General features: G+C 39.1%; 2 protein-coding genes across 3 annotated transcripts; one reads left to right on the top strand and one right to left on the bottom strand.

Moving 5' to 3' along the window:
• Positions 1-808: 808 nt before the first annotated feature.
• On the bottom strand, positions 809-27,049 carry LOC6728812. Of its 2 annotated transcripts, none has more exons than XM_016177142.3 (4): positions 26,963-27,049; positions 25,183-25,813; positions 1,974-2,031; positions 809-1,809 (listed from the first exon to the last, which is right to left on the bottom strand). In XM_016177142.3, the coding sequence occupies exons 2-4, from the start codon at positions 25,519-25,521 to the stop codon at positions 1,664-1,666; spliced, it is 543 nt and encodes a 180-aa protein (XP_016035502.1). In that variant the 5' UTR covers positions 25,522-25,813; positions 26,963-27,049; the 3' UTR covers positions 809-1,663. The 2 variants fall into 2 exon arrangements, with proteins under 2 accessions (XP_016035502.1, XP_039150863.1); XM_039294929.2 differs by having other exon boundaries at positions 26,957-26,979.
• Positions 20,163-20,902, top strand: LOC6728813 (heterochromatin protein 1). The gene has a single exon (XM_002104111.4). It carries the CDS (start codon positions 20,240-20,242, stop codon positions 20,768-20,770), a length of 531 nt encoding a protein of 176 aa, XP_002104147.1. The 5' UTR covers positions 20,163-20,239; the 3' UTR covers positions 20,771-20,902.
• Positions 27,050-27,711: the final 662 nt, after the last annotated feature.

Raw genomic sequence — 27,711 nt, 5'->3', positions numbered from 1 at the left:
TTTGTGTAAATCGATGAGAGTGTAAAACAAAATGATTGCATTATACGAGTATGTTGGCCAAAGCAGACAATTTATTTTGCAAAATGTCAGAGAAAATTCTAGTGGTTATAATATAATTAAATGAAAATCCGATTTACTCATTTCGTTAAGTGGGCGTTTTTAATCATATGCAAATTATTCAAAATGTGAGCATTAAATACGAGTACACAAGCTGCTTTGGTTTCGAGGAACTAACATTTAACATTTGTATATGTATAATCGCATCTCTTTTTGCATATTTCACACGTTTGGTTTTGCTTTAATATAGTGAAAGCCCTTAGATCTAAACTCTAGGTTTTCGTAGGTATATATCGTATGAGTTGTTTCATCATATATGTTTTAAGTATAAGTATTAATCGTTTGAAAATATTACTATTTGTAAATAATTAAAAATGGAATCGCGTAAGTGCTCTATATAAGAAAATCGTTAAGAACTTTCATGTTAATTCACTTGGGTTCACTAAACGCTCGGTAAATCTAGATAATTCTATTAATTAGTTCATTACCTACGTTATGCCGAATGGTATCTATCTGAGCTAGACTTTGCTACAAGTATTTTATTCGTGAAGATCAATTGGTATAATCATTGCGTTGTTTTACTTTTTAATATTTAATTTAGAATCTCATGAACAGTGGAGTGAAAACGTCTTCGATTTTCTTTAGTGTTCGCTGCTACTATCATAATTCGTACGACCTTAACTTTACTTTCACAATTGCATTTAACAAACATTAGTTTTGTTTTCTTCTCTTTATTTTTCAAACAAAAAAAAAACGTTTTCTTTATTAGCTTATGAAATAACATAGAGTGAATAGATTTCCAGCAAATATTACAGTACCAAAGTGCAAAATCACAGACCCCAAAATAAACTCACTGTGACTTTGACATTTGCGTAATATTTGTGGTCCTATGCAAATTAAAAAAAAAACAAACAACTTTCTCGCAGGATTCGGGATCCTAAGTATTTAATTACTACTTTTCGTTATTTAACCTTAGGTGTACTATAATTAGTATGTTCATGAAATGCATTCAATACGAACTCGTCGAAATTCATTGATGTTTTTAATTCCTCAATATGATTGCGATTTCTTATGTACTTTCGACAGCTGGCCTTATCTTAAATGTAATTTTATTTATCATTATTTTAATAATGCGTTTGCGTTTCTTTTTTTTTTCATTTTTTAACACGGTTTTAGTAGTAATTTGGCATTGCAATTGTTTTTTCTTGTGAATATGAATTAGTTAAGCTTTTGGATGTTTCTACACCCGTTCGTTATCATTTACCAACACTTTTGTGTTTCTTTTGGGAAGACAGTCAGAAATACAAAGCCTCAAAGTAATAACAGCAAACATGTTGGCAAAAATATATATTTTATAAATCGCATAAGTTAATCAATTACAAAAAACAGGCTCGAATGTTTAATTTTCGTGTAACTTTGCGTTATCGCTTCTTAGTTTGATTAGGTCCCGTTCACAGAATTTTGTTTGTGCTTTTAATATTTTTTTTTTTGAACATAAAATAAATGCTAACGCTTGAAATTTTATACACTTTTGACTTGCTGCAAAATAATATGGAAATCAAGTTAAGAAACGAACGAAGATTGGCTGGATCATCAGAGGACCCACTTAACGTCGCGTATTCCAAAAATCAACGAATGTGGGCCAAGCCACCGAAAGGATTGGCAGGGTCAATAGGATGACGGAGTAGGCCAACTGGGTGCCGGAGTTGCATCCGTCCTCGGTGCAGCAATACGTTTGTGTCTCCCAAATTTCTAATTTGATAAACATAATTAAATATTTCGTAATTAGTTAAGTTCGAAATTCATTTAATTTTGCGGTTCCTAACAATCGACGTTTATTTGCCTAATTTTATACCCAATTAGGCAGTTCAATTAGCAAAGTCTAAAAGGCCAATCAATGCACCTCCTTCACTCACCTTTTTCCACACACTCGGTGGCACAATCGCGAACGGTCGACAGTTCACTAACATATTTCTGTAAAAAATAAAACGAAATAAAATATTACAATTTGCAATTGTGGCTTTTGGATTCATATTTGTGACAGCTTAATTAAATATCAACCGAGTCCAACTGCATATGCAGTGTCAATAAAATACAATTCTGCTGGCCAACAGGGCGTATGAATGCCATTAAGTTACATTGCGTATATAAATGTTTATGGCTTTCGCAATCAATATCAGTAAAAATAATCAGCCCGAGAAGTCGATTATATTGCTCATATTAATAAACATAAAGAAGGGACTTATGTCGAGTTCATAATATTTAAATATGCAAATATTTCAGTGCATTTGTCAATTTAATAACCATTACAGTCAATATTTCAAAGCGTAATGTCATAAATATGCACAACTGATCATTTTTAAATTCGAATATTTTCACTCATAAGCCAATATTGATTACTTAATTAATCCGTCAGAGTTTAACAATTAATTAATCTTGTAAATATTTATCAGGTAAAAAACAAGTGACGATACAAAAGTTCTGGGGAAAAATGAGTTTGTGCTTGATGAACGTTTCATCAACAAATTTAATTATCCATACTCCAGTTTGCTTATTTCAATATGAGAATTTAATATTTAGTAGATGGAATGGAATACTTGTATTTTGAACTAAGTTTACATGTAATCGTCTGTGCAGACCATAAACTTAGAAGTAACCACAACCGAAGCCACCGAAGTTTATAGGTAAAAATAAACATTTTTACGACCTAATACTGTTTTGCAAAATGGGATTAAAAAGGACAAGAGTCCTTTGTTTTGATGGCATAATGTTTGCCATGCCGAATTGAGTGCCTATCATGATAAGTAGGTCGTAAGTAGGTTATCTCAAGAGTCCTGCTGACCCAAGTAGATTTCAATCAAATCCTAAAATGGCCTTCCCCACTTTGATGTCTAGGTATTTGGGTGAGAATGCAGTAAAGAAATTATGTATTTCACTCACACATTTTTGAGGAAAGATCGGAGTTTTGTGGTGGTCTAAGCCACTTTTGATGCTCTTTTAACGACGACATCGTGAGTTCAGCAAGGGGACACTGTGGCACGAATAAATAAACATAAAACACATCGTACAACGACTTCGTAATGTACTTGCAACCGAAGTTACAACCGCAAGCTGGTTTTTGCCATATACTCGTATGTATGTATATATATTTTAGCATATGGCTGGCATTAAAGTTTACGACAACATAAGCAGGGGACACTAAACACACACAGAGATAGTCGCCGGGTCGTGTTCGCCAGCAAGGACATAAACTCCCCTTTTTAAACTCACGAGTAAATTGAAAAATGGAGCTCTAAGTAGGCAGCATACCAGTGCTTTGCGGCCCATTAGCCAAATAATAAACACGTTCAATAATTACCCTGGGGTGTGCGGCTTGGGAGTGTTATTCTTTAGCCGCAGCTAACAACAATGCACCTGCCACCTGGCATTGTGCAACATGCAGCGAGCAGCATGCAACCAACATTTTGCCCGGGGCTAGGCAATACAAAACACGTGTTCGCAACAGCAGGAGGCCGCAAGAAAGCAGTGCTGCAGGATCAAAAGTGGTAGTAGGTGTTGGGGGGCAGGAACAGAAGCTGGGGGTGCACAGGAGCAGCGGAAGGCAGTCAGCCGAGGCAGCTTATGGGGCACTTAAACCGCTTAATCGATTGAGCCGAGTGGTGGGGGTGCTAGCGATGGTGTTACCACCATCCGGACGGACAGACAGACGGACGATGTGCAACAATCCGAGTCGTGAACCCCGGCTAAGCCATTCCGCAGCACTTAACGACTTTGCGTGCTTATCGCCCGTTCGTACATGGACTGCAATTCTGCAATTCCAGGACATCTGCAGCTGGCACTGCACATTGGCAGCTCATACTTTATGTAACAGGTCCGGAGATAGTGACCACTGTAATGGACCTGCCACTTGCCACCACACGCAGCAAAAAAAAGTGGTTAAAAACCAAATTCAATAGTCATGGTTTTTGCACTAGTATCTGTACCAGGTTATTGATTATTGTAGCTGGAAGGTAGAACATAAAATTGGATTGTCCCTGCTACACCACAGAATTTTGTTAAATATTTATCAACAAATAGTGTAGGTTGTTAATAAAAGAAACACGCTTGGCATTACTGAACAGAAAACATCAAATAAATTTCACATAAAATCCTGTATTTAGTTTTTTTTGAGAGTATGATATTAAAACCGTTTTGATAATCCTGCTATTAATTTTACTTGAAAGGGATATTATCCGCTTATTTTTCTATGTGCCTTCCATTTATTATTGTTGTCTTATTAAAATGAGACGACACCTAGCATATTACAGCACGTCCTTGTCGCCGCATAAATTGTGCTACTTATGTGTGGGGCAAGTAACCCATTACGTGGGGCGCTGCCACAAAGTGCCTGTCTGCAAGGGTTGTGGGGCTAAGTAATGTGGCTAATACAGATAATGAGGGGATAATCACCAGGGACACAAACACTATGCTCGCAAAGGAGCTACCGCATCAAATGGAATCTCAAATGCCATATGAAATGTCCATCATTTCTTATGCAATCAAACCAAGTGACTTGCCACCGAAATTTCGGCAAACTTAATTTCCTATCAGTGAGTCAGTTGCACAGATTTATGCATTTGGCCTAGTTTAAAAATGAAATGCGAACTGCAGAAGAAGATTGGCATGGGCGGTGGTGGGCGTGGGGGCGTGGCTATGGTCTGTCGAGCACGTCGGTCCAAAATGCAGCTCGGCATGTTATTTGGTTGTTAGGGCAAAAGTTGGGCCAACGGAAAGGAAAACACGAAAAACGTAGAGCAGAGCAATAATCTTGAGACAGCCGGGGAAAAGTTCCTCCACAGCCTGTGCGCTACTTTCACTTAAGCCAGTTATATCATCTCCTCTGCTTAGTTGTGATTTGAACAACCGTACAGCCAACCCTTAGCATACAACCCATAGCCTTATATACCCATTACGGCCCACTACACCCAAAAACCCAAACCTATCCAAGTCAAGCAGACAGCAACTGATGATGACGTTGATGATTTCAATTTTGCATGCGAGTGACAGCAAAATGAGAAAAAAGACGTCTAAAAAAAAAACTAAAAGACGCAACTTGCACAAAAATGAAGAAAAAAGTGGTAATGACAGGAAAGTACTGCCATTGCAAAAAGGAGAAAAAATGAAAAACGGAATTGAAGTAGTGTCTTTCAGAAAATACCCGTCGGTCGTAGAGAACATATATCTAAGGACAATAAAATGTACTAATATTATCGAAACAATATTAGCACAACCTTAATTTATAAATTAATATATATATAAATCAATTATAGCGTTATACATACTTATTTTTAAACTAATTTTACTACTTACTACTTCTACAACTTTTTAAGACCTATTTTACAAAGAAAATTCGATTTAGAGTCAAAATTCTGACGATGTGTTACTGAAACATCAGATTTCAAATTTATTTTGCCATAATACGCATAATACCCACTTCAAGGGTATAAAAACGAAGATAGACAGAGATAGAGAGAGAGAGGGAAAAGGAGAGGCAAGTAAACGAGCCACGACGTCATGAGTGGCAATGGCAACTTTGAACAGTGTGCATGTGTGAGTGTATTGTGGCCATGTGTGTATCTGTGTGTGTGTGTTTGAGTACGGACAGGTTGCAGGCATCGTCCTTTAGCCATTTATGAAAATTTCAAGTGTTCGGGGGCAAGATGACAGCCTCTTAATCTTGAGAGGCAAGACGATGATTTGCCTCAAATCATGTGTGCTCCTTGCTCCTTGCAACTGCATGTGTCCTTAATGGCGGATAGTCCACGAAGCGCTTATGGAATGATGCACGATTATTCACAATTTTATTGTCATAACTCAATTGCTTGGCTTCTCGGGCAACAACATAATAATGGCACTTCACGGAATCACTTAATGGATTTTGTTATGCAAATGAATTTATGGATATTTCGCATTATCCTTGAATTCCTTCAACCAGTATTATGCCGACCTCGTTAATATTTATCTAGTAAGCTGAATAAATCCTTTCAACATTCCGTCATCAACTACGCTGGTCACGAACTCGATTGCGAAATCCACTCGAACATTTTTGCGACATTAATTACAGAGTCGTGACTTATCAAACGGCCATCGCCATTTGCATTCGAATAACTTCGAATAACGAATAACAAGGATATGACTTAAAGACCCAAACAAATGAGCGCTTTAATTCAATTTCAAAATACATTTTTCGAACAATGAGTGAGAAAGTGAGAAGTTCAGTCATGTGAATGGCTAAAAGAAACGCAATGAGGCAGACACTGGCACACAGAGAAAAGGTGATCAGGGAAAAGTGCAATGCGAGACACTTTTCCGTTTGGAAAAGCGAAATCGAAATCGAAAATGGGGGGAATCCCCGGGCAACTTTCGGGTCTCATATGCATTTGCCAAACATTCGCCTTCAATTATTAAGGCAAAACTGTGCCCGGCTCAGGTGTTGTGACAACCCCAACCCAGTTCCGCCTAAAGAAAAAAAAATAAAAGGATGGATGGAGCTGCTGCTTTCTCGCTTCACTTGCCACATTGAATGAGCACGAAAAGTTACTCTACTACATATATATATGGCTGGATGCAGCCTCGCTGCCTCTGCTCCATTATCAAAATGCAATTTCATCAATGCTGGCTTTGAGACCTCAAAAAATCCGGCCAGCAACAAAAATGTTAAAATGTCTGAAATTTGATTTTCCCTCCAAGAGCTCAACGCTCTGCATTCTGCTCTGGCACTTTTCAGTTTTCAGTTTTTGGTATTGGGCTTTCAGCAGCGGCTCACTGCGAATCGCACGACCCCATTTGGCCATCTCTATCCCGATCCGAAGCCCAATCCTTGCCAGCAGCCAAGATTCACAAAGCGAGCAGCCAGGCAAACACTTTTCGCCAGTGCACTTTGTTGTAGAATGCAAGCCATGGCAACACCATCAATCCGTTTTGGGCCAGGAATTTTATATATATATATGTTCATCCTGCTAAAGTTGAGCTCTCCATTTGCGGGTCCTATATATATACATATGTATATATTTTTGGGCATATATTATTGGGCCGCGAGGCGGATGGCGTAATGCAATAAACTGATTCTGTCTACATGTCACTTATATGAGAGCCAGCCGCAATCAAGGACAAATTGGTTTTGAATACGAAACCGCGCCAAAGGGTATCTTTGAATTTGGCCTTAGCTTTTAATTAATCAGGGACAGCAAATCAAAATTTTAACAAGGAAATGCTTTTATCAGGGAAATAAAAGTAAAGCCACAGGCTTTTTATGCATTTTCTGGCTATAAATTCTCTGTTACATTTCTTCAAAAAATATACCATAAAATATAAAATTTCATACTTTAAAGAATTGTGCGAATTCAGCGGAATATTTATATTGCCCACGCAAATAAATTGAAAATAGAGACGGGCTAAAGGTGAACGCTTTTCTGGGAAATGGAGCTTAAAAATAAATTTCGCTGAGGCTTACATTTAATTTAATGGCACCCATTCGGGATAAGCCTGACAAGCTGGTATTATGTGCAGCAAAAGTTCAGGCGAGTCCATCGAAATGTCACATCAGCTAGATTTCCCAACTCAAAAAGTGACGCCTCCTCTAAGGCGATACTCAATTTGTGCCCTCATCATTGTCAGGTTCACCTTTTGGCCCAGCTAAACCATTTGACCCACATCGCACCATTTGCCACATAGATAAAAGCGGCAAATGCTGATGCGTCGGCAGAACGAGAACGTGCCACAAGCATTTGTGCCACTTTCTTAAGACCTGAGATTAAAAATTCCGTTTCTAACGAAATGCAAATGTTTGAATGTCGTTTGCGGCACAGCGATTGGCAGGCCATAACTTTTGGCCGATAAGTAAAAGCAAATGTGTACTAATGCATGGCCAAACAGCAGCAACAACAAATGCATTTTATGTCCTCTTTTTTCTATTTGTGCCACACACACAATGGTCAACATGGAGCGACAAGCGGAAGCCGGATGTATTGTCATTTATTTACAATGCCAAAGCTGCGCCTGTCCAGCACACTTATCGTCCGGCCATTATGTCGATGCTCTTCACAGCATCCAGTTTCTAACAGAGACCAGTGTCCATGTGGCAAACAATGGCAGCTGCTGCTGCAGTTTCAACTGCAGTGGCCAATGCCACAACACACACATCTGCTGCAGGAAGCAAATCCAAGTGGATAATCAAGTGCTCGAGCGGTAAAAAGTACAAGAAATAGATAGGAATGCCGGCACACCACTTCCTCTGTTCACACATTTCTATATATTACATATCCTTACAAACTTTTATCGATCGGAAAACTCCTTCGGCCGGACTGGGTAAGTATTTATTACAACACTTGACCACCGGCTTAGGCTTTGAATTTGCGGAAAATCCTCAAGAGTCAAAGCAAACATTACGTAAGGCAAGTATTTTGCCATTTAAATAATTTACACTGGGTAGTTACAGGATGTGCTATGCAAGATAGATGTATTGATTTGAATTATATAAATATATTAACTGGGTAATAGTTAAGCTTTCCTTCTCTCTAAGAAGAAGTAAATCGCTTGTCTTCCAAGACACGTTATGAATCGTCAAACATTCTGCAGTGGTCTTGTTCTACTAGTGGCCACCATCATCTCGGAATGAGTGGTTACATGGAATCCTCTTGTGCATCGGCAGCTGTTGGCATGTCAACATGTAATTGACACCAAAAACGACAGCTCGGGGTTGCAAGGATGCAGTGTCTCCAATGGACTTATGGCCACTCTCCTTGGGCCAAACTGTGGGCAGGAGCAGACCATTAGGTCCTTTCAACGCCACCCACTCTGCTTAGTGTCAAGCTGTGTAGTTGAGCTGGGAAACATGATGATGCATCATGCGTTATTGCAAGGGGGTTTTCCAGCCCAATCCTGAGAAAACAATAGGAGGTGGGAGGTTCTGCATCTCGGGTTACATGGAACATATAAAAACTAACAGACCATTAAGTGGAAACAAATTATTGAATTCAATGTATATTACTGCGCATTTCTGAAACAAGTAAGTATAGTTTTTATTAATTCAATATGAAAATATCTAATTATACAATATCTCCATACTCATAGTATTAAATCTTATGAATATTTTTCACGCGCAGCGAAACTTTATCGGAATTCATTAGTGGAATAGTTTTTGGCATGCTTATTAAAAGCAATATTAAATATTCATAGATAGCGATGTACGAATTCAATAAGCACATTTAGCCCCCATAAACTTCACGTCGCCAAGTTTGCCTACGTGAGCAAAAACGACCAACTTTGCTTGCATTAATTTGCGTTAATTTCGAGAGCCTGGCCAAGTTGAACGAATGGGCCAAAGGCAATAGCCAAGTGAAAGGCAGGGCACGCGACTTGGCCAACTTGGCCAAGACCAGCCCCGGCACCTAGTAGTGTAATTAAATTTGATAAATGATGGCACTCTGACCTCGGCCACCGCCCACTGGGCAAATGGCAGCCAGCCAGCCAAGCTGGCCAACTGATTCTTGGAAATTGGTCAAGTGTAAACGATCTGCGATTGGCTTGCATTCGATTCGATTGTGCCAATTTCATCCGACTGATGACAATTATGCGAGACCCAACAGTTTATGAGTTCTTAGTGTGTGCGACAGCTGGCCTTTAATTTATGGCGACTAATTTATCAGGCCGAAGGAAACCTTTGCCAAATTAATTTGCAACAAAACTTGATTAATGTCGGTGTTTATGCGGCAGTAGGATGTTGGTATGTTGCTATGGGTTTGGGTGCTCTTTTTCCACTTGAACTCCGAAACGAAGAAGAATCGGTAATTAATTACACATGGAGCGCCGCAAAGTATGTAGTGAAATGGCGAGAAAGCGTATTGCGTATACGCCGTGTGAGCCAGCTTTAAAAGGGTTTGCTCGATGCGGGTCTGTCTATATGAGCACAGCATTTACATTTCAAACAGATTTATTGAACTTAATGGTCTTTTAATTGCGGCATTAAACACAGGTCGCCTTTTTTTGCCCTGACCCACCTGATTTCAATTAAATAAGTTCAAAGCCAAATTGCAAGGCTATAAATAAATGGCAAACAAACAAATGGCGGACAAAGGAAAACTAATTGAAAATTAGCCGTTAAATTCCAAAACTGACACATCGATAAATCTCTTATTCTCTACAAAACATATACAGTCAATATTGGCCTTCTCTGTGGACGTTATGACACAAATTCTATTCTACGCCTTTTATCTAAATGTTTATTTTCAATAAAATTTTAGTGCAAATGCATGTGCAATTATTGATGTGTTTGTTTTGCCATGGGTTATATAACAACAGCCTTTGTTTGCGCTTGCACATCATTTGCCATTCAAAGTGTAGTCAGTAAAAACATTTCCAATCAAATTTGCATAAGCACAATATAAATACAAATATAGACTTTAAATGGGCATTATCACACCCTTGGGTATCTGACACGTATCGAGGTAATCAATCAATTAGACCATCAATCACCCAAAGGGACTAAGTTTTCGGCCAACTATGTGAATCGACTGAGTTCAAGCCATAGGAATATAAACATTGATTGATTGTTGCTGTCTTGTATTAAATGAAATTAAAGTGTTAATTTGGCAATAGCAACGCAGCATTTGGGCCACAGCAGCTGGCAGAAGAAATTACCAAACAATCGACAACTTTTCTTTGGTCATGGCGGTTGCCCTTCTTAACTTTTCAAGTGGAACAAAATGATGGCGCACACATACAAATACATTAAGCACACACACACACATACAGAGTGAAAGCTATGTGACCCAAAAACTTTTACGACAATTCCATTTTAAGAAAATGTTCTAATGAAATTTTCGCGGATCTCTCGCAGGTATTTTGTTATTTATAGTTGCTGCTGTTGCGAAACCCAAATTTTTCATTAGAGCTGAAAAGTTTGCAACTAGTATATCCCTCTAAAAACGGGGTAAAAGTTGCACTTTCGCAAGAATCTTTTGTTGCTAATTAATTTAGTTTGTTTCTTTGTTTTTGTGCCACATATCTGTATGGAAACAAAGTGGGTTTGTTTAAGAAAATTCGAGGAGGAAATTGCTTAACAATAAAACAGGATTTAAACATTTAAATTAATTATATGCGCTAATAACTTTTACAAAAATACTATATAAAATATTCAAATGTGTTTATCAATATGTAGATTAATTTTAATATTTTTTTTGGCATTATTTACACATAACAATCGCTTTGGTTTACTTTTCCGCATGTCATTTCCATTTTAATTGGCTCAATTAAAAAAGTTTAAATCGCTATAGATTAGGTGAAAAGCATATTTAAAGCGAATCTCTGTGATAAATGTTATTCGCTTTTCGCAGCGGGTGGAAAACCCAAACAAAAAGCAGAGATGAGTGCGACATTCGAGCGTTAAAATTAACGAGTGTCACAATTTACGTGTGTGTGATTTACGACATCAAATTTTCAACTCCAGCTGGCGACCATTTTGTATGGTTTTTTTTTCGCCCGCTATTCTCACGCCATTTTCCTTCGACCCTCCATTAACCGGTCTGGGCACAAGGTCGTTGGGAAAACATGGAAAACCACTTGGTAATTACTATATATACAAGCATTTGTTTGCCGCATTTTTATTACTTCATATTGTTGCTGTTATTGCCTGTCGTTTGTCAGCCGTGAAGCAAAAGTCCTTGCCGCTTTTCGCTGGAGCTCGTTAAAATTAATTAACCTTGCGCACAATTTTTTCATTAACCAGAAATATGAATTCGCATAAGCGATGGCAGCTATGCAATGCGTTTGATCATTAATTATGCGCCTTAAGGCTTTCGTTTTCATCGCCCCAAAAATGGGCCATCATTAACGAAGATACATATTTCACAATGGGCTTAAACCGCCTCTTAGATTCACCACAATTAGTTGGCTTATACTAGGTACGTACATTCGTGGCCAAGTTAATGTCAACCAGACCACATCTGCATTTCCATCTGCAACCAATCTCTGTGGTTTCCACTCATCAGCATGAACATTCAGTATCTTAACATTTCAGGGCTATTAAATGTTGTATCTTATTATTCAGGCATCTAAATATGCCAATTTATGGTAATATGCTCAATTTACACCGCATATTCTGTGGCATGCAACATAAACTACTGCTGGAAAATTGCCGTATTTAGTATTTTATACTTATGTGCAAGACGAAAGATATAAAAAGACAAATGATATCACGCAAGTTGACACTCAAGCGATTTCAAAGTCTATATGCATGTCGCGATTTTCATTTCACATATGCCTACAGTGGTAAATCGCCAAATGGAAGGACTCGTTGCTGCATGCCACATGGTTTTCGGCTTAATGAGTTGCCACTGCAGCACAGAAATGCTGTCAATTATTCGTGTTGCTAGTGCCACACAAAGTGTGCGCCACACAATGCCATTGTTTGCCGCAGTTTCCATGCGAATAATGTGAATACCACTAAGCGTTTGTGCGCCAGCGTAAATCATTTCAAATCAAAATTTTGTTGGAATATATAGGCTCATATATCAAACAATTCAAAATTCATAGTTTTGTGCTACTGCTGGGCAATTTAATGGTAATTGTTTAACAAACAAACAACGCGGTAAGCGTGCAAAATTATTTACAAAGTCAGCAAGTGCTTAATATTTAGTACCAATATTGTTCATAATTCAAAACTAATCTGTTGAATTTGGGGCTTATGTTTTATAGACACGAAATGAATTAAATAATTGACTCAATTGAAGTTGTAAGCCAGTTGAGCTGGTCCATTGTGTGCATAACTCACGTGCACTTGCAACCAAGTTATTTGTACTATTTTCCGCTCTAGTATCTGTACGAAATTTAGTTGCTTGGCTTCTGCTTTTCAGTTTTCAGCAGTTTTCCCCTACATTTTTTCGTGTGTGTGTTTTCCCGCGTCGTTTGCTGTTTTTCTTTCCTATTTTTTCCCAGAGCATTGCATTTCTATTATCTTGTGTATTTCTTTTACATTTTTCCCCATGCTCAGCATTTTGTTCAAATGCAGCCTTAGTACTTTATTTTACTTTTTTTTCGTTTTGGCGCAAATCTTTGAAATATTTTAATGTGCTTTGCGTGGATTTATGAAGAGCCCTGCAACTATTTTTGCGCCTTATTCACTTCCACTTAGAATCCTGCATTACCAGCCACCTACCGCCTGCGAATAATGCTCTGTTTTATATGCTTAAATCTCTCGGCTCTTTGCTGCGGTTTGACTTTTGAGCCCATGGCGAACTGAAGGAGTGGGCAACTCAGTGCGATTTGGCGGAAAGGGGGCGTGTCAGTTGGCTGGCCATTAAGTGGCTTTCGTTTGCAGCTGATAAATGATGCCAGTTGGCCTGGCTCATAAACATTTGTGTCCTGCTATTTGGCCAAACAATGAAATATGATAATCGCCAGCCTGGTTGAGCTCCATAAATCCCATTGCCTGCATAAATAAACTGCTTCAAATGTATTCCTTTCGCAGTTAACTGGCATAAGAAAAGCAATCCACATCAAGTGTGGCAATCAAATGGTTTTCAATGCAGGCAACATTAGTTGGTTTTAATGGGAGGAAAATAATATCAAAATAAATATACAAAATGTATATAATGCACATAATTAAGCCAAACCATTCACATGAATGGCACGTAAATAATTAAATAACGTCATTTAGTTTCCGCAATATGTAGTAATGAAATTAGTTTTTGTGGTTAGAACTTATGTGAAATAATTTCGTTTAAACAGATGATGTATGAAACTGCGGAAATGGGAGGCGAGATGGAATCCTTAGCCCAAACAAATGATATCTCCACGACCGGAAGTGAGCGAATTTTTCAAGGCATTAGCAGATCTGACATGACGACGGGCTAAAGTGCTTTGGAACCAGGTGAAGAGGACTCACTGCTGCTGCATTGCCACGTAAGCACAAATTCCGCGCCATAAATCACGGGTAAACAATTTTTTGTACGGATTTTTGTTGCCCCGGATAAAACGGCGCAAGTGGAAAAACAGCCGGAAAACAACGAACGTAGTTGCGTAACTGGACGGGCCAAGAACGAGGTCAGGTCCAAAAAAAAAAAAAGTAAGGGAGGAAATCCAAAAGAGGGCCACAAAAAAGGAGAATGGAAAGCGAAAATTCCAACGACACAAATCAACAGCGGCTAAATTGAACGTCAACATGACTTTGATTGTTACCTGCAAGTGTGAGTATATGAGATGCATATCAGCAAACAACTGGACGCCCAGATGCCCAGATACCCAAATACAGCAGATAGCGCCAGAAGGTTGTGCCAGGATAACCAGGCCAAGAGATCCTGCGTTGTGAAACCCGGACCCAGAATGGTCTGTTAGCCTAGTCAAACACATAGTTGGAATTCTGGCGCACAATTCACGAGTCGGCCAACAACCACAAGAATCCCATCGCATCCGCACATCCCTTCTCGCACATCCCTCAAATTTTGCTTCGAAATGGAAAAAAAAATCCAGTTGGCAGCTGTTTCCTTAAAGCAAAGACCAGGATGGACCGACCGAACATGGCTGGGCATATAAAAGGCGAAAATATGCCAAAATGTCATTCACAAGCATGTGTGCAAAGTATGTCGTTTTAGTCGTCCCTCGAAGGATGCCCCCCTATCAAATTCTAGGGAAGCTCCGAGGGATCTCCGTGTGGCGATGGCATCAGGGGAATTATAGACCAAACAGACAACACCTTGGCAACCGGTAATTCAGCAGGCTTAAGGATGTTTCCACAGAAACGCTACTTCTCGAAATCCTGAATGCTAGGAAATGACTTCAAGCTAGCTAGCCATTACGAAAAAAATTCAAAACCACTCAGAATATTACTTCAAGTTTACTGAATGTATACATTTTGGAATTAACTTAAATACTTGTTGTTTTTTTTTTTTGGAACCTGCTCATTTACATAGCAAATTCCAGAGCACGCCTCCTCCATTTTATTTGAAATGGTTCCGAACATGTGTGCCAGAAAAGTGCAGCCAAGCGGCAGTAAAACGGTTTGCCTTTTGAAAATTTTCGACATTTACGAATGCCATGCAAGTTGTTACGCATTTGGCGCTCTTGTCATGCACTGTCGCCTACAGTTAGATGGCTTTAGGGGGTTAAGGAAGGGGTTAAAAGGTGCACCTTTCACTCCCATGCTATACATTTAAATATTACGATGTACCAGCTGTGAAATAATGCAATAGCTTTAATCAAGGCATTTAAGTAGAGTGCAAAATCTACCAAATTACCAAATAACTTGCATATTAAATGGCTTGCACTTTATTTAATTTAATGCCGAGCTTATAAATGACCTGACCCAACTCAACTTTGCGTCCCAGGTGATTTGACCCAAGAGCATGACATTAAGATAACTACAATCCGGCTAAGAACCCTGCAAAACGAGCAGCAATCAAAGTTAGCAGTTGTGCCGGAATGACTTTTTGAATAACTTAAACGGCTTTAGTATGATTAATATTAATGACACTTACGCCTCGAGTCGCCATAAAAAGCCAACTTGCACCACCACCACCACCACCATTACGCCTAATGAACCGCATAACGCATACCCCTTAGCCCCAGATGGCAAGACAATGGCCCAAATTGCAATGCGGCAGGGTGATGGGCACATAAAAACTGCAACACAATTTCCCCATTTCCCCGGTATCCTTTTTATGCGTTTTATTACGACCAATTCGCATCCAAAAGGACCAGCATCTGGTCGCCAGGATAGCAGGATACGAATGACTGCCAATGTCGATGGCGATGGCTTCGTTTATGACCAACATGGCCCACTTACATGGACGGTCGTTGATCAAGATGGAATTTATATCGATGCTTTGAAAATTTTGCAACTTGTCACAGTTCTGAAGTCAAACCAAATTGCATGATACACTTGGGTAAAATACACGAAAATTGTTTAGAGACCAGAGACCAGAAAACACTGGGCTAAGACCAACAAGCTGGAAGGTCTGGAGAAGGGACAAAGTTACCACGGTGTGGGGCTTTGGTTTTCGATAAAAGTTTCCACAAGGAATTTCATATTTTCGTGGTTGCCCTTTCAAGATGTCGGAAAAGTTATTTGACAAGCTTACAAACTCACATATCTTTGACAAATTAACTGGTAAGCGATCAGGCTACAATTCTGATAGAAAATATTTAGTATATATATAAAAAACAATTCAAAAGCAACTAAAAAATGTTATTATTAGCTTCCTATTAAGTAAAATAGTTGTAGCTTTTAGAGAGAGTATTTTAAACTTTAAATTGCCTAAACGGATTTTTGCATAGTTCAATTCAGTTTTCGTTCAGTTGCTGTTGTGTGTTTGTTGATAATTTTTTGCCGAAAACTGAGTTTGCCAAATACTTTGATTCTCACTTCCCGTGGGAGTATGAATCACTATACTCGCACATTGTTTGGTTTTGCCAAACAGTTGGCAAGTTTTCCAGGCAGCCGCCACAGCTTGATTGATGGTGTTAAAAAATATTCAATCACACTTTTGAGTTGATTAATATAAATGGCTGCCTGCGATGGCGATGGCGAAGGGCTGGCGAAATGCACTCGGACAACCAATGAGAGCCGTGTCAATTAATAATCCAAGGGCTTGGTATCGATGGCCAATATGCCAGCGTTTCCGGCCAAAAGTGGAAGCGCTCCCGTCGGAAGCCGGCAATTTGCCAAGGGCAAGTTGAGTTGAGTCGAGTCGGCGATCCGGCGCTTTAAGTGACTGCAACGCAATCTAATAAAAAATTTTCCGCTGCCAGAGAGAAACTTTTTTCTCCACGCTTCTATATTTTTTGTCTTTTTTCGCTGACAATCTTTTTATTATTTTCTTTTTTTTTTTGGTTTGTGCGCCAGAGGATGTCGTTGTCATAAGGAAACTAAGGATTTCCGCTTTGGCTTTGCCCCGTAAGCTGAGCATCAGCATCATAAAATATAAAAATTTCAGTGGATGTTGTTGTGTGACACACACACACACACAGATAGAGAGAAAAGGGCGCACAAGAAATGAGTGTAGGAAAATTATGTAAAAACTTTTTTTGCCAGCACGTTTAGCCACGCCCCCGGCTTATTAGTTGGTCACAGCTGTTTGGCCAAAAGAAAAGCGGCGAATCTGTCGGAGGGTCAAGGGAAATGGAGCCCAAAACACGTTTCCAGTCGCACTGCTGAGCAACCATTTTTCATTAAGTTTTTCGCGCCATATTGCCTTTCATAAGTTATATACGGGAAATAAATTTTATTAGTGTCTTGGCAATTGTCTGTCTTGAAAAGAAATGATATAAATTTCGAGTCATAAATTATGCGCAGGCCTTTCGAGACTGACTCTCAGTCTGTGTGCTCGATGAACTGCGAAAGTGCCTTTGACGTGTGGCAAGCGCATTATATAATCCAGTCTTTGGGTGTTTTTGAGGGCTAAAACCTTTATCAACAACAGCTTCGGCTCGTCAGTGGCACAGCATTCTTGTTTATTTGACAGGCCAAAAAGAGGCGGCGAGATAGTGGAAATTTTACGATTTGCATACGTGGCGTATGCGTAACACGCCTGTAGCTACAACGAGATACACATAGATATAGATGTGTTCGCATTGCCTGTTTTTTTTTTTTTTATTTTTTCAGTTGTCTGGGGAGCTAATAAAACTTATTGTCAGCCACAGTCTGACCCAGTTTTCGTGTTTTTCCCGTTTGTATTTGCTGACAAAACCCCCATTGTTCGTTCGGAATAATTTGAATTTTAGAATAATGAAGTCACAAAATGTCAGTGCGCGTTATCAAAATCATTTATATGCGAGAGCACTTTTTGGTCATGGAGGTCGCTTTTTGGCCCAACAGCGCTCCCATGTGCCAGCTGCCAGTTGGCATATTTTGTGCCACTGGATTTTAAATCGCTTACAATGCCTCAAAAACTGAATGCAAAGAACGAGAGATAGTTGGCCCGTCCAACTGGGAATGCCAGAATATTCATGTACGTGTGTGTATTTGGTGTGGCTGAAATAAATGAATTATTGTTCCTGGCGTTGAATAACTTTCTGTGCATCGTGTGTGTGAGTAGCTGCTGTGTTAATGGGGCTTAGTTGGGAAAAAGACCTTAAAAACTTAACACTTTAAGTGAGATAATCTGATATATCATTTCTATGGGTTTTAATTGAAAAAGTGTTGATTGCTTGCCATAAATTCATTTAAGGGGAAGTAATATGCAAAAACAACAGTATTGTTTTAATTGAAAACTTGTTAGGTGAATTTATTTGTGTAAGTAAAAAAATAAGTAAAAATATATGAACATTTGCAGCACAAGATAAAAGTAACCATCAAAATTCATTGCCTACTTATGAGCGCACGAACGAACCTGCCTGCCATTATGACCGTAATACTGTCAAAAACAAGCACACAATAATTATAATGATGATCAAATAAAACTGGGAAATTAGCCCAAAGTGAGTTAAGTCAAGCGAGGAATCCGAACAAAGGAACTGAAGGCAAAAAGTGACAGTAAAATTGGCCCGAAGACAGCGGCTAATGAGCGTGCGATAGGATAAAAGGAGTAGAATGGGGCCAAAAACCCAAGAAACTCAAGTTGGCTAAAAGGCAAAGATATCGCAGTACTAGTCAAATACGAGAATACAGAGAGAGCATTTTGCGCTGGGCTTGTGGCAAGACTAAGCGTCTTACTGGCAAATTGGGAACGGGGTAAGAGCAAAAAAGCCGAAAGCTAAACAAAGACGGCCAACGCAGATGGCAAAAGGAAAAACTCAATTGCCGCACAAACTGAGCCGCCATTGTTTTCTTAATTGAGTGTCTTTTGCGAGTGTGTCTGTGTGCCAGCATGTTTGCTCACACATATACATACATACATACATGGAGTACATATATGGAGTAGGAGTATCTGTGTGCCAGGACACTCTGCTCATTGCCGCCTATCTGCCGGCAGAGTTCGCTTATCAATTACATTGAATTTACCCAGGCACAAATGGCTTTTAGCCATTCTAGGCACCACACCCCCTGCAATCAATGGCTGCCGGAAATGATGGCATTGGCAGTCACATTGACTTTCGCGCCCACTGCCCACCTCTCCACTTCCCTTGCTTCCGATTTGACGCTGATTTCACAACTCGCCTCACGGAAATTGCCGGGCCCCCCATTTATGGCTTCAGTAAACAACCGCACCTCGTGCCTTGACCCCCTCCAACCCATTTCGATTTTCGAATCTTCACTGTACTGCAGTTGACGAAGGCGGGAATTTTATTTTATGTATTTGCCGTGAATCTCCAACTCCATTCTACTTCATAAGTCGCCTGATTTATTCCAGCCACGTAGCGCTCACTGCACAGTTTGATTGCCACATTCGCATGTAAATCCTGGCCTCTAAAAAGTATTCAAACCAAGCGACCCAATCCTACAAATCTGTCCCACGTCATCGCGCATAATCGAGCTTTTAATTTCGGGCAATAAAACTTTGCCGATTTAATATCAGGTACGTGGCGCCTTCATTCTACAAAATAAAGCCATAAAATGTGGAACTTTCTTCGAAGGAAGCCATAAACTTATGTTTTTCAATGCAGGAAAAATAAGTAGTTACACCTTTCGAATTGTTTAAACATATTTATTGTCAAGTGATTCATCAACGATTTCTGTGGCCTGCAAAGTTTGCCTTGAAAAGCAAAAGATTTTGTTCATTAAACAACATGATACACGAAACCAAACTCAAAAAACTTTCTTCCACGAGTATTTCAAACTTTTCGCCAAGTTTACGCATAATTTTTTACGATATTTTCCGCAGTTTTTCCTTTTGACGGCTCATCTTATTCTTATTGTTGTTCGAAAGGACTTGACCAACATCCGGGGATCTCTAATAGATTTCCGGCAAACAATTTTATTCACTTTCTGCCATTGAATTGGGTATTATTAATGCCGCATTTCCTAAGCTGTGGCTAACTTTTCTACTTCAGGATATTAAACGAATTCATTACAATTTTTTTCATAATTTTATTTCTTTTGGCAAGAAGTTATTAAAGTAGACCAGCATTTAAAACAAAACTTCTTTGCACAGAAAATTAAGTTTTCTTGAGTGGCAACTGTAGATAAAAACGTTTTTCGCTCTGACATTGCTGTCAAAACTCATCAACTCAAGTTAAAAATAATACTATTTAAACATATAAAAAATATACAATGGATTCTGATGTCGATTGTGGTGAGACCATTTCGAATTTCTCTGAAAGCTCGATGGACTACGAAGAAACAGAGGAGTATATTGTAGAGAGAATTTTGGATCGAAGGCGTTATATGGGCCAAATACAATACTTGGTCAAATGGCTGGATTATAGCGATGAAGATAATACCTGGGAATCGGCAGCAGATCTCGATTGCCATTCACTAGTCAATTCGTTTGAGTCGCAAATAAGTCTGAAGAGGGGTCAAGACCTGAATAATCAATACGAAAGTAAAGCTAAACGGCTGAAAATCGATCCGTGTCTAGTTGTAGATAGTCCCTTTAATCATGGATTCACTGCTCAAGAAATTCTCAAAGGCTCCAAGAACAATGGTGAAATATCGTTCTTAATTAGATTTTGCCATCTCGATCAACCTCAAGTGGTGCCAAGTGGAATTGCATATGTGGAAATACCGCAGATGGTTTTGAAATTCTATGAAAATCATTGCGATTTTCACGATATAAGTAATCGTAATAATTATATATCTTGACTTGCAGTTCTGGATTTTCAAAAAAAAACTATAAATATAATATATTTTTTAAATTACTAGTCGACTGATTTGGTGTCACAGATTACTTTAAGTCTCTTGAAAAGTAAATAATAAAAGGTGTCCTTTTGCACAGCATTACAAACAATAATGAAGGCAAAATGCCAAGTTTTAAGTGATTTTGGGGCGTGTTTGCCCGGCAGGCAGCGTAAACACTCCTAATTGCAACAACAGTGCCGGCAAACAAGGGCCAGGAATGTACGACGGCCAAAATGAAGCGAAAATATTTGCATTCCGTTTTTGTGGCCATTCCCTTGTCTCATCGCAAGTCCCAAAAGTCCTAAGACCTATTCTCTGTTTTTTGGCTGATGGGGCGTGGCCGGACGTACTTTTGCCCTATATATTCGTGTTTGTTTTTCGTCATTTGGGTTCTTTTTTTTTTGGGGGGGACTCTGGCTACCCAGTTGCGTCCAGTGTGCACGTAGCTGCAATAGCAGCAAAAAGGTTTCGTTTAAGCCTTCTGCACTTTTGTCGAGAATTGATACTGCAATATCCGGCCGGGAAGTTCAGCTCCAATCAATGAGAAGACTTTTTTTTACTCTTCGATATTGGTAGGTTTTTGTAGGGCAGTAAAAGCAACAAAGATCTATTTCAATTTAAGCATTTAGAACTATTGTTTTGACGGTATTTTTGCACTAGGTGTTAAATAATATTTTTATTCAAAAAATCCTTAGATTAGGCTAGATAATTAAGCCATGAAACTAGTGAAGCATTTATTCACGGTGTGCATTTTTAGATTATGTGAGCTAAAAAGGAATTTTATTTTTTCGATTTCCCTAGAAATAATTGAAAAAAAGGGGGGCAACAAAAAATTAATTTGGCGCCTACATTCTATCGCCCACATTCCAACCTATCCACTTGCTTTTGTTTCGCATGAGGTCAAGGGTTAAATGTACACACGCATACATACATACATGCATGATGACCGTATTTGTTTACGTGCCTCGGTCGACCCTCAAAACAATGGACTGCCATTGTTTTTAGTTTCCCCCCTCGCGGCAAGATGTAGATTAGGTGTGCGAAATGAGGGTAGATTCATGCTACCCTGGAACTCATTATCGAAATTATGAATTATGCAGTCGAGCTTGCCCTTTTCGGGCCTCGGCTAATTTGAATATAAATTTAACTCATAAATATATATAAGACGATTTCCGGCAGACGGCGCCAAAGCGAATAACTTCCTTTTTTTGCGGTGGAGAGAGGGGGGGAAGACGAGGCTCTGAGACCTAAGTAACTAGCATAAAACAAATAATCAACAAGAAAGCCAACTACTTAGCCGAAAAACACGACGACATCAGGTCAAGCAGTTAGCGAGGATACCGCAAAAACAGCAACTGTTCTGAAACACTTCAAGTTTTATGGCCAAAAAGAGGGTCGGAGGTCGGTTAATATTTAAACAAAAGTTTCTTGTTGCAACATATTTTTCCTTTCTTTGGCTACTTTTCGAGGAGGGTATCATCATCATCATCGCCATCTTGGCGGGTCTTTACTTTGGCCGCTTGGCATAAATTATGCTGCTAATTAAGTGTCTGTGAAGCTGTTAATAACAAAATGAAGGGCAATTATCAGGCTGGCGGCAAAAAAAGAAAGATAAAAGCTAAGTAGAAATACTTGCGGCTTACTGGATAAGTATTGTGCTGGCTTCTGTGTTTTTCTTTCATATTTTATGCCACATTTCACGGAAACAAAATGATAGATAAGTAAACATTACAGGAAAAAAAGAATTCAATATTTAAAAACGTTGCTTTCAATTTTATATAAAGTAATCCTCTTTTTTAAATAACCGGACACAAAATGAAAACATAAACACGCATGCATGGAAAAACATTGTGTTAAGCGATTTTAAATATTAATTTCCACGCTATTTTAATTCGATGTAAAAATATGGTTTATAAACCATTTAGTATTTATATTATATTTACTTTCAATTTAATAAATAAATAGACACAACTAATAAATTGTTTAATTATTAATCAGGCTGAATTTCTGCGATTACAAACATAAATTAATGTCACATTCAATAATTATTAAGTAAAGAGGGAATAAAATAAATAACTATGAAATGTGCAACAAAGACGCACTTTTTGGAAACATTGAGCAGCCATAAATTTCGCATCATTTACTGTTTCGCCAAGCTGCCAATTGCAATTAAATGCAATTTGTTGGCAGCGTAAAAACGACAAATTTTGTTGTTGTTTTTTTTTTTTTTTGCAACACAAGGACGAGCGTGAAAAAAAGCAGAGGAAATCAAATTTAATGGCACAGCGCCATGGAAAAAAGGCAAAATTATATTCAACATTCACTTTTTTTATTCCCAACCGCCGATTAAAAAAGTTGCGAAATGTGTGAGAAATAGTATATGCGTTTTTCACTGATTTTCTCAAATTCCCAACCACATGAAATACGCAGTTAAAAAAAAAACGAAGACCTCGCAAACTAAATTATGCCGATGAGTGGGCGGTGTGGGCGTGGCGCGATGAAATGAGCGGGACGTGTTAACCATCGAGCGCCGCAGAAAATAACAATTTATGTGCCACCTCCAGCCTCCTCCCAAAAAAAGGAAGCTGAATTTTGGCAAAGATGCGGCTGCAATCGGCAGGCATTTGGCAGCTGTGCATGGCAAGTAGGTGTTAAATATTTAATGATTGCCAAAGCGCAAACAAGCAGGATTCGCAGGATGTGGGGCTTCTTCTCCACCGCCTCCATTGCAATTCGTTAAGTGCTCCGCACACACACACACACACAGAAACACAGAGGGAGACACGCCACGCCCACTGGAGGATTGAGTGCATACAATATGCCGCAATTTATGCGCACAATTGGGCTGCCACGCCCATAATCAGGGCGCTAGCTAACGGCACACGTACCGCCTACCCACTATACTATATAGATCGTCAGCATCGAGCAAACCGCTCGACGGCCACAAAACTAATTGAAATTGCCAGAGCAGTCGCATGGCATTAGTTTACCTGGTTCCCCGGATGGATGAATGGATGGGTGAATGGGTGGATGGGTGTGCCCAGGGATGGGCCATGCTGATGAGCAGGGTTGCCACTCAAAAAACAACGCCGCCTCATTTTGTGTTTCATGCAAATTGGTACACAGCGCGTATACGTAACGCAATCACAAAAGATGTGAGTCTGTTTTAAGAGGGAAAAGCTCTTACCTAGATGACTTAGATGGTGAGCTATAATGAGCTAATTAGTTAAGTTATTTAACTCATAAAAAATAACACTTAAAAATTGGAAACTTATCAATTTGGCAAGTTTTTATAAAAAATTAACAAACAGTAAGTAACCTTTTATAACTTTCGAAAGTGCAATGCAGCCAAAAACTAGCTTTAGATCTTAAGAACCTTAAAGCAAATTAAGCAATTTATTGCTCTTAAGTTATAAAATCAGCTACCCTAAAGAATCAGAACCTTAAAGCAAATTAAGCAATTTATTGCTCTTAAGTTATAAAATCAGCAACCCCATAAGAGAAAGTCCTTGGTAATTACTTAACGCCAATATGCTTTTGGGATTAAAAATCCCATTTGATTTTCTGCTAAAACTGCTGGGAAATAAAACCAAATCGATGTGCTCACAAATCTCAATCTCCCAGCAAATTCAAATGATTCACTTTGTTTTTATAACCAATTTATCTTTCCGTTTTTTTGTTTTTTTTTTCTTTGTTTTTGCGATGAGCACTGAAAACAAAACTGTGACAACAGCAGAACTGCCAAGGATATTACTTCGTAAGAAATATACAGAGATAATGCCACACAGCACACACACAATCAATATGGGTACGGGCGAAAAACAATAAAATGGAAACATCAACTCGAGAAGTCATCGATGGATGGATGGCAGGAAGGAAATGGAAAGGAGCAGGAGCAGCAGGAGGAGCAGGAGGAGGAGCTGGTGGACCATCGCTGTTTGCCTCTTGGTTTGCCTTTTTGCTTGCCCGGACAATGACAACAATGAGTAGCAATGAACCAAAATGAATGAGTCTATAAATAAATGAATGCAGCGTTTCAATTTCGGTTCAATTGGTCCGAAGCAAAGACAAAAATAAATACGAACGAACGAACAATTCCGCCAATAATGGTAAGCAATGAAAAACCTGGTATCAACGAATTTATACAATTGATCAAAATTGTATTCTCTGTGGACTTAAGTGATTTTTCCATAGTTTGTTATGGAAAAAACTTTCTGGTTCGAAACATTTTAAATTGATAGGGATTTCAAGGAATTTCCTAAAATTAAGTGGTAGCTTCAACTTAATATTTTGAGTTAAAATTCCAACTTTTTTGCAACACCATCTATTGAACTCGCTGATATTTTCAGATCTTTACGGTTAGATGATGGACTCACCACGCAGAACTTCTCGCTCTTCTTGGTGCACTCCTTCAGGTAGAGATGGGCAATGTCCTTGGTGTAGTTGGTGCAGGGCGTGATGGAGCCCACGCCCTCGTTGTACTGGCCGCACATATGGCACTTGAGCCCGTCGGCGAATCCCAAGCTGCCGCTGCACAAGACGATGGCCACCAGGATGGCCAGCGCTTTCACATGGCAGCTGGACGCAATCGATCCCGGGGCTGATGAGGATGTTGCATGCATATGCATTGACGGGGCCTTGTCCTCGTCCACGTCCACCGAGTTGACAGCTGCTTTTGTTGACATTGCTTCTTGGTTGCCGCTCGACATTTTCATATGAGTTCTGACCTTTAGCGCAGAGTTCACACTCACTAACACACTGGCACACACACGCACACACTGGCGAGCTGACGAACTGGCGAAGTGACAAATGGGCAGACTGACGAACTGACAAACTGCACTCACTGAAATTGCAATTTTCACTTTGTTCCTCTCAGTGGAATCGTTCCGCTTTTAGGAAGACTTTGTTTCTACTGCGGTTAGTCGGTTAATATATTAACTAAATTGTTGTTTTCTTTTGTTTATATTGCTTAAAGGGTTCTGCCAAAGATCTTCGACGATGTTTGTGCTAAAATTTAAATATTATGCTATTAAGACAATCATTTCGTATTGTAGTTGTGTTATTTATACTGCAAATCAAAATTAATTTTTTAAATGAATAAAATCCATTTTGTAATGAGAAATTTTAGAACATTTTCAGAAAGGAGTGACAACTATGGCTGTTTTTTCCAATTCAATTTTATCACGATGCCGAGTAAATCACAAAAGCCTTCAATGCTCTGGGAACTTTTGTTGCATGCACCTTTTGTTTGGAATGTTACAAATTGCCAGCAGATGCCACGCCCAGTTTTCCATCTTTTTTTTTTAAGCCCATAAGCATGTAGGCCACGACCGCACAGGGCCACACGTTTTTCTCGAAACTCGAAAAATTGTTTTCAAATTGCTTTTGTTGTAAGTTAAATGCGCGTATGCGAGTGTGTTTGTGTGCGTGTGTGTGTGTGTGCGTGGCGGGGGAGGAGGGAAGAGGTAAAGGGGTGTTTGAAAGTACTTTTCTATGCGTTCAGCGTTGAGTGTTTCCACGAATTTTTCGGAAAATACTTCGAGGAACGGCAGGAGCCAGAAGCCAAAATCGTATTACGGATCTCATTGTGTTCTTTTGTTGCCTACTTTTGGGCTTTGATTTGATTTGCTGAAATATATACATGAGGCTCCGGGGAAAAACTGGGTAAAAAGTGGGGGCCGGATCAATTTGGGGCTTGCAGTTTCTGCTCTTTTATTTCGCTCGAAAATCAGCAAGCCCTAGTATCACGCATACGTCGTGTGGCCCTCGCAGTGACAGCAGCAGCCAATTAACAAGTCATTTCTGTTCTTCCTTTTTTATGTGTTTCTGTTTTTTAATTAAACGAATGAATGCAATGGGTTTTGGTCCGTCATAATGGGCGACCTTCCGCATTCGGTGCTATGGCAAATGCAATATTTTTTTCACATTTTCAGCCGCCTCAATGGCAAGCGTAATAACACAAAAACAGCAGAAACATCGACGACATGATCTTTGGATTTGAATAAATAGGAAAAACTGTGTTTTATGCTCTCAAAAATATTTCACAAGCGTTTGTATAAATTGCTTTTTAATGAGATTTCAATCGAGATATTCGATTTATTTGTTTTTATTTCATTTTACACTCTGAATTCAAACACAAAACCAACGGACACAAACTTTTGAATTATTTCAAACTGCGTCCGCCGAACCGTGCGTTCCGTCTGAGTTGAAAATGTTGACTGCAGTGCCAGAAGTTGAAGCCGCGGCCGTAGAACCATCAGCATGAAGAAGCATCCGCAGCAGCAGCACCAGCCGACGGGGCGGATGAGCGATTCGATTCGGGTCGGGTGACTTCGTATTGGTCCAGTGACCCAGTGCTGCTCAAACTGTTTACTTCTTCATTTCGGTGCTAATGAAGGTCTGCAGCACAAATATTTGTAGTCGAGGGAGTTGCAGGCATCCATAGACCTTCGAAAACCCTCAAAAGGGTGATGAAATGTATGTTTTTCATTGGCACTGAAAGTACATGCTCAGCAGTCCAGTTGGAAGCAGAAAAAAGCTAATGTTCTTACTGTTGGTATAACCCGCTCAATGTACTTGTAAAAAGTAAAAAATAAATTAAAAATAAATCATAATTCACTTCGTCCCTTATAATTAATATTAGGTTAAATTATACATATGTACAATTATTTTAAATTACAGTTTGATGCATACCAGAAACTAGCGCCAATTTCAACTACAGTTTGATAAGCACTACAAGTCCATCAAAAACACTGCTTTAAACTGCTTGAATAGTGATAACTAAAAGCACTGCTTTGCCGCCAAATCAAATTTGCTTCATAAGCAGCAATAGCAATATGCTAAATTTATAGTTAAGAATATAATTCCCAATATTTATTGCCCTTTAACGCCTTTATAATAATGAC

This window comes from Drosophila simulans, chromosome 3R (genome assembly GCF_016746395.2).
Source record: "Drosophila simulans strain w501 chromosome 3R, Prin_Dsim_3.1, whole genome shotgun sequence".
Lineage (NCBI taxonomy): Eukaryota > Metazoa > Arthropoda > Insecta > Diptera > Drosophilidae > Drosophila > Drosophila simulans.
This window is presented reverse-complemented; position numbering and strand designations above follow the sequence as displayed.

Coding starts and splice junctions, on each gene's coding strand:
- LOC6728813 (XM_002104111.4), top strand. CDS start 20,240: ATGGATTCTGATGTCGATTGTGGTGAGACCATTTCGAATTTCTCTGAA.
- LOC6728812 (XM_016177142.3), bottom strand. CDS start 25,521: ATGAAAATGTCGAGCGGCAACCAAGAAGCAATGTCAACAAAAGCAGCT. Junction 2,032..25,182: donor AGAGCGAGAAGTTCTGCGTG/GTGAGTCCATCA, acceptor TATTTTTTACAG/AAATATGTTAGTGAACTGTC. Junction 1,810..1,973: donor CACCGAGTGTGTGGAAAAAG/GTGAGTGAAGGA, acceptor TTATCAAATTAG/AAATTTGGGAGACACAAACG.